The sequence below is a fragment of the Belonocnema kinseyi genome, chromosome 1, assembly GCF_010883055.1.
Source record: "Belonocnema kinseyi isolate 2016_QV_RU_SX_M_011 chromosome 1, B_treatae_v1, whole genome shotgun sequence".
NCBI classification, from domain to species: Eukaryota; Metazoa; Arthropoda; class Insecta; order Hymenoptera; family Cynipidae; genus Belonocnema; species Belonocnema kinseyi.
Window position 1 is genome coordinate 82942010 of NC_046657.1, and position 8190 is coordinate 82950199.

An 8190-nucleotide genomic window follows, 5' to 3' on the forward strand; every position below is an offset into this window, starting at 1 on the left:
AAATTCAGAGTTTTTACTATTTGTCAGTGATAAATATCAATTTTTCCTGAATGATTGGCGATATATTTCTTGTCGATTTCAAAAAAAAAAACTTATTATTTATCTTAAAAATAGTCAAACTGTAATTTTGTTTATAAATGTTGTTCAAATAATGAAGCATTATCTTAATTAGAAAAATATAGCAAAAATGAATGATTTTGAAGACATTTCTTGCTTATTCCGCAAAAAATAGTATTTATTATGTTAAAATAGTAAAACTGTTAATTTGTTTATCAATATTTTTTAAATAGTCAACAGATCTTATTAATTGGACAAATATGACAAAAAAAGAGTCATCGATAAGAAATTTACAGTTTATTCCATGAAATAAAATAAGCCTATTTCATGCAAAAGAGGCCAAAATGTATATTTCTTATTAAAAGTTGTTTAAATAATTAACTATTCTTGTCTATTGGCAAAATATCATAGCAAAAAATCACTGACAGTATGTTTTTAGTTCATTTAGCTAAAAAAATTGAATCTATTCATGGAAAAATGGTAAAAAAGTTCACATATTTATCAAAGTTGTTAAAATTTTTTTTTTATCAATTTGAACAAAATTACAGCGTTTGGTCATTAGTAATTGTGAAAAGGCAGCATTTCTTAACTAATCGCAATGCGACATTAATTTCTTTGATATTTTATATAAAAACTATGAATTTAAATAACTAATCATTGTGTATCACGAGAAAATGGTTTGTCGACAGAATTGTGTCCACAAAAAGTGCTTTCGGCCACACTGTGCGCCCTAGCGGACCACGTTCACTAGGCCCGCTAGGGCATATTTTTATTATTTTGCAGATTCATTCACAATTTCACAACTCTTTTTATCTTTTTACACATTTATTCATTTTTATTTGTTTACGTGTTCAAAATTACAAATTAAAAAATGTGTGCGACTATCTGGCGGTTGCCGCACACAGCTTTTAATTTTTAATTTTTCAACGGATGAATAAACATAAATGCATTAGCAGATAAAAAGAGTGTTTAGTTCTGTGTGAAATTGTGAATAAATATGATAAAAGATAAAAATATGCACAGTGGGGAAAAAATGACTTTTTTGGTTAAAAATAACTTTCAGCCCACAATTATCTGATCGATTTGGACGAAAAATTTTGAAAAAAAGCTGATAAGATTTCTAAGAGAGTTGTCAAGCCTTATTTTTAAATTGGGCTTGCGATTTTTTTATAAATAAACAAATACGACGAAAAAAATAAATAGCCGGTTTCTCTATTTTATAGAATAACACTAGTTAAAGATTTTCTAATACTATATAGTACACAAAAAATGTTTATAAACAAATTATTTGTTGAAGAAATGTTTTCTACGATTTTCCATAGTTTTACTGATTTTTAAGTTATATTGTAAGAAATTTAGATAAAAACACTATAATGATGAAGAAATTTCTTCTTGAGATTATTGTTATTATTATTAATAAATTTAATTAAAAAATTAATAAATCAGGCGTTTGTCTAATGAAAAATTAATTTTTTTCGATGTCAATTTTCTTAATTAGGAACTTAATGATAATTTTAGAAAAATTAATAATTTTTTTAGTAATCTTATGATTTTTTAAAGATATTTAATAAACAAATGCCAACTTTTTTAATTAAGAACTTTATGGTAATTTCAGCAAAATTAATAATTTTTTTAATCAATTTTAAGATTTTTTCAAACAAATGCATTATTGGAGCATCGGTTGACGGAAAAATTCTTTTTTTTTCGATGTCAGACTTTTTTATTGAGATCTCCATAATAAATTTATAAAAATTCATCATTAGTTGATAAAGTTTATAATTTTTTTTAATTCAACAAACAAATGCATTATTCGGACATCAGTGGATGGTAAAATTCGGGTTTTTCAGATTTCAGTCTTTTTAATTGGGAACTAAAAGATAATTTCATCAAAATTCATATTTAGTTGATAAATTAATTTTTTTAAACAAATTTATTTTTAAAAATGCATTATTCGGGTATCTGCCTTTGAAAAAATTGTTTTTTCTTCTATGTTAGTCTTTTTAATTGGGAACTTCATGATAATTTCATTAACACTCACACATAGTTGATTAATTCTATGACGTTTTACACAAACTTAATAGACATATGCATTATCTGGGTATTTTTCGACGTAATTTTTACAAATTTTAATATCAGCCCTTTTACTTTTAAATCTCTCATAACTTTCATTCTATTAATAAAGCTTTCTAATAGAGAATTAATAGAGGAAGCTCAAGAAGCGACTAATAAAATTTTCAAATATATCCATTTATTAAATTTTTTAATCATAAAATTGATTAAAAAATTATAAATTTTCCTGAAATTATTATGAAATTCCTAATTAGAAAATTAGACAGAAAAAAAAAAGAATTTTTCTGCTGACAAATGCACAAATAATGCGTTTTTTATTAAATTATATTATAATGTTAACAATAATAATCTTAAGGTGAAATTTCTTCATCGTTATATTGTTTTTATCCAAATTTCTTGCAATAAACTTTAAAAAAACATAAAATTTTGCAAATATGCAGAAACTTTCTCCTGAATATTATCTGTTTAGTAATAAATTTTATTATTTGTTTGAAAATTAAACAGATTTCTTAAAAAGACATCCGTTTTTGTTGAAAATTCAATTTTTTGTTTCAAATTTTTTTATTTTTATTATTTAAAAGTTCATCGTTTTAATTAGAAATATTGCATCTTCCTTGGATGAATATGCAACTGTTTTGTTGAAAATTCAACTATTTCCTAGAAAAATTTACTTTTTGTTTGAAATTCTTATTTTTGTGTTGAAAAGTCAATTGAAATCTTTTGGATAAGAATTTTTATTTTCCATAGACCAAAATGCAACTGTTTAGTTGAAAATTTGTCGTTTTTTTTTCTTAAAAATTCACTTGTGTTAGTAAAAATGTCATCTTCTCTGGATAAAAATGCAACTATTTGGTAGAGAATTGAACTATTTTGTTAAAAGTTCATCATATTTGGTTGAAAAAATGTCGTACTTTTGGATTAAAAATTCAATTCTGTTCGTAGAAAAATATTTCTCGTTCGAGGATTCATAATTTGATTGTGAAAAGTCAACTGAAATCTTTTTTAACAGAAATTTCAACTCTTTTCTTGAAAATTTTATAAGTTTTTTATTTAAAAATGTATTTTTTAGTAGAAATTAAATTTTTTTTATGAAAATGCAACTTCGTTGTTAAAAATTCTTCTTCTTTGCTTGACTATTCAACTATTTTGTTTGTATGATTTGCCTCAATTATTTTGTTAAGAAATAATATTTGTTAGGATTTACATTTTTAGTGAAAAGTTTAACTACTTTTTATAAAAATATATTTTTAAATTAATAATTCACCTTCTTGAGTAAAAGATAAACAACATTGTATAAATTTAATCTTTTTTTGATTGAACTTTTCACTTATTATGTTCGAGATTTAATTATTTCGTTAAAAATTGAAGTATATTGTTAAAGTCATATTTTGCAGAAGACATTTTTTTGTTTTAAATAAATTATTAAATTTGTATCTTTTTTTTTTTAGATATATTTTTTATTTGTATCTATCTTTATTGCGTTTGTAAAAGATTCGATGTTAAAAATATTAAAAGATTAAACTGCTGATATTTAAATATTAATTTTTAAAGAAAATGAAAAAAATAGTCAAGGAAAAATCAGGGAATTTTGAAAATGAAGTTCTCAAACACCTCGCCTAATTATTTATTTTAAGTACGGCCCCAAAAGTGTGCTGAGTTCTATGTGAAATTCTGAATAAATGTGAAAAGGGATAAAAATATTCCCTAGCGTATCCGGTGAACAAAACGGTGGCGTAATGTTTTAACAGTTTAGTTCGCGCGGTTATAGAATCCGGTCCCTCAATTGTAACATAAATAAATGTAATTGATTAACAAATTTAAATTTTCAGAATTGACCTTGCAACAAATGCTGACAGAACAAATCAAGAACTTCATGATTTGGAAAAAGGACAATCTGTGATGGTGTCAATGGCAGACCATGTGCTTGATACGAAAAAAAGGGTAGAATATGGTGTACATCAAATTTTATTAGAAGTTGGGGATTTGCTAAAAGCTCAAGGGACGAATATTAATAATACCCTTAACACCAGATTTGATGGAATATCAAATGATATAATGGATAATCAAAATGGAGCTTTAGCTAATTTGACAACTAAAATGGAACAGGAAATGAATCAAGTAATAAAATTCATAAATTATCTCTAGATAAAACTTATAAATGTTTGGAAAAAAATTATTTAAAGGCAGAAAATTTATTTTTAGTATTATGGTAGACTTGTTTTAACGAAAAATAATGTTTTAAGGTTTGGAGGCAAATTAATGTTATGTATCAGCAAATGATGTCGAGTGCAAAAGCTTTGGATAAATTGCATAAACAAAATGAAGCTTACGTTAATGGCACAACTTCCACAATGGGTGGGATGGAAAGCAAGGTAAAACACAAAAATTTTTAATGACTATACGCTTACAAAATTTTTTTTGTCTACTCCCCAAATTTCCCTAACAGAAAGATTTCAAAAACGCTCAAAACAAAGAAAAGTTAAAAAATTAGAAGCGCTTAAATATTAAATATATTTTCTTATTAAAAACGCTTTCAAATTAAAAATGCTTCAAAGTTTTCTATTTAGAAACGTTCCCTACTTCAAAACGTTTTAGTATTCAGCGATTCGAAATAAAAAAATGTTGTATTTTATTTGTCTTATTCGTGAATTCAGCTAAGAGAAACGCTTCAGAAACGTTCCAAATACAGAAACGTTTAAAAATTAAAAGCGTTTCAAAATTAAAAATATTTTCTTATTAAAAGTGCTTTCAGATTAAAAACGCTTCCAAGAGTTCTGCTTAGATACGTTCCATACTTCGAAACGTTTATTCTGAAGCGATTCAAAATTATACAATTTTGTATTTTATTTGTCTTTTTTTGTGAATTCAGCTAAGCGAAACGCTTCAGAAAAGCTTCAAATTCAAAAGAGTTTAAAAATTAGAAACGTTTAAATATTATAAGTGCTTTAAAATTACAATCGCTTTCAAGTGTTCTATTTAGAAACGTTCCCTACTTCGAAAAGTTTATTCCAAAGCGATTCAAAATTAAACAATTATGTATTTTACTTGTCTATTTTGTGAGTGCAGATAAGAGAAACGCTCAAATTCAGAAACATTTACAAATTAAAAGCGTTTAGATATTTAAAATATTTTCTTATTAAAAGCGCTTTCAAATTAAAAACGCTTCCAAGATTTCCACTTAGATACGTTCCATACTTCAAAACGTTTATTTTGAAGCTATTCAAAATTATACAATTTTGTATTTTATTTGTTTTTTTTGTGAATTCAGTTAAGAAAAACGCTTGAGAAAAGCTTGAAATACAGAAGCGTTTAGCTATTAAAAGTGCTTTAAAATTATAAGCGCTTTAAAGTTTTCTATTTAGAAACGTTCCCTACTTCGAAATGTTTTAATATCAGGCGATTGGTAATAAAACCATTTTGTATTTTATTTGTCTATTTTGTGAATTAAGCTAAGAGAAACGGTTCAGAAACGCTCAAATTTAAGAAACGTTTGAAAATTAGAAACGTTTAAATATTTAAAATATTTTCTTCTTAAAAGCGCTTTAAAATTATAAACGCTTCCAAGTTTTCTATTTAGTAACGCTCCCAACTTCGAAACGTTTGTTCCAAAGCGATTCAAAATTATACAATTATGTATTTTAATTGTCTATTTTGTGAATTCAGATAGGAGAAACCCTTCAGAAACGCTCAAATTAGAGAAACATTTACAAATTAAAAGCGTTTAAATATTAAGAATGTTTTATTAGAAGTGCTTTAAAATTATAAACGCTTTAAAGTTTTCTATTTAGAAATATTCCCTGCTTCGAAACGTTTTAGTCTAAAGCGATTCGAAATTATACAATTCTGTTTTTTATTTGTTTTGCCTGTAAATTAAGCTAAGAGAAACGCGTCAGAAACGTTCAAAATACAGAAGAGTTTAAAAATTAAAAACCTTTAAAAATTAAAAATATTTTCTCATTAAAAGCGCTTCCAAATTAAAAACGCTTCCAAGATTTTTACTTAGATACGTTTCATACTTCGAAACTTTTATTCTAAAGCGATTCAAATTTATACAATTTTGTATTTTATTTTTATTTTTTTTGTGAATTCAGGTAAGAGAAACGCCTCAGAAAAATTTTAAATACAGAAACGTTTAAAAATTATAAGCGTTTAAATATTAAAATTTCTTTAAAATTATAAGCGCTTCAAAGTTTTCTATTTAGAAACGTTCCCTACTTCGAAATGTTTTAATATGGGGCGATTGGTTATTAAACCACTGTGTATTTTATTTGTCTATTTTGTGAATTCAGCTAACGGAAACATTTCAGAAACGCTCAAATTTCAGAAACCCTTAGAAATTAGAAGCGTTTGAATATAAAAGATATTTTCTTATTAGAAGTGCTTTAAAATTATAAACACTCCCTACTTTGAAACGTTTATTCCAACGCGATTCAAAATTATACAATTTTGTATTGTATTTGTCTTTTTTTGGTGAATTCGTCTAAGAGAAACGTTTCAGAAAAGCCAAAGAAACAGAAACGTTTAAAAATTAGAGCTAAGAGAAACGCTTCAGAAACGTTCAAAATTAAAAATATTTTCGTACTAAAAGCGCTTTCAAATTAAAAACACTTCCAAGTTTTCTACTTAAAAACGTCCTCTACTTCGAAACGTTTCAGTATGAAGCGATTCGAAATTAAACTATTTTGTATTTTATTTGTATATTTTGTGAATTCAGCTAACATGCACGTTTCAGAAACGCTCAAGTTTAAAGAACGTTTGCAATTTAGAAGCGTTTAAATATTTAAAATTTATTTGTCTTTTTTGTGAATTAAGCTACGCGAAACGCTCAAAATACAGAAGCGTTTAAAAATTACAAGCGTTTAAAATTTAAAAATATTGTCTTATTATAGGCGCTTTAAAATTTTAAACGTTTAAATGTTATCTATTTAGAAACGTCCCCTACTTCGAAACGTTTTATTATGAAGCGATTCGAAATGAAACCATTTTGTATTTTATTTGTCTACTTTATGAATTCAGCTAAGAGAAACATTTCAGAAACGCTCAAAATATAGAAATTTTTTAAAATTAGAAGCGTTTAAGAATAAAAACTGTTTTCTTATCAAAAGCGCTTTCAAATTAAAAACGCTTGAAAGTTTTCTATTTAGTAACGTACCCTACTTCGAAACGTTTTACTATCCATTGATTCAAAATTAAATAATTTTGTATTAGATTTGTGTATTTTGTGAATTCAGCTAAAAGAAGCGCTTCATAAATGCTCAAAATACAGATACGTTTAAACATTTAAAAGCCTTTTAAACTATTTTCTTATTATAAACGCTTCCAAGTTGTCTATTTAGAGAAGTTCCCTACTTCAAAACGTTTTAGTATCTAGCGATTCAAAATTAAACAATTTTTTTATTTTAATCGTTTTTTTTTTGTGAATTCAGGTACCATAAATGTTTCAGAAACGCTGAAATCTAAGAAAAGTTTAAAAATTAGAAGCGTTTAACTATTAAAAATATATCATTATTAAAAGTGCTTTAAAATTATAAACGCTTCCAAGTTTTCTATTTAGAAACGCTCCCTGCTTCGAAACGTTTATTTCAAAGCGATTAAAAATTATACAATTTTGTATTTTATTTGTCTTTTTTTGTGTGAATTCCGCAAAGAGGAACGCTTCAGAAAAGCTTAAGATGTTGAACCGTTTGAAAATTATAAGTTTTTAAATATTAAAAGCACCTTAAAATTATCAACGTCTCTAATTTTTTTATTTAAGAACGTTCCCACCCTCGAAACATTTTAGTATTTCCCAATTCGAAATTAAACAATTTTTTATTTTATTTGTATATTTTGTGAATGCAGACAAAAGAAATGCTTCACAAACGTTCAAAATTTTCGGTTAAAGAATATTGCAGGTGTGAATAAACTAACATTTTTATGGAGTAATAAAATTTTGATAAATGGAAGCGTTTCGAATTTAACAACTCATAAAAAAATGTATGCTTTCAAATTAAAAGAGTTTTTTTTAGCGTTTTCATAATGAAAGCATTTAAAATTATTCACTTTCTACTTCAAAATGCTCCG

At 25.5% G+C, this 8190-nt stretch overlaps 1 protein-coding gene across 3 annotated transcripts in view; it reads left to right on the plus strand.

Annotated features, from left to right (window-relative positions):
* The window catches only part of LOC117175579 (centromere-associated protein E), a 38052-nt gene that overhangs the window by 28706 nt on the left and 1156 nt on the right, over window positions 1–8190 (plus strand). For all 3 annotated transcript variants that reach the window (XR_004467468.1, XM_033365288.1, XM_033365293.1), the window contains exons 7-8: window positions 3957–4245; window positions 4371–4499. Coding sequence is in view for 2 of the 3 variants with exons in the window: in XM_033365288.1 (XP_033221179.1) it covers window positions 3957–4245; window positions 4371–4499 (418 nt within the window). In the remaining variant the exon portion in view is untranslated. The remainder of the gene's footprint in view (window positions 1–3956; window positions 4246–4370; window positions 4500–8190) is intronic.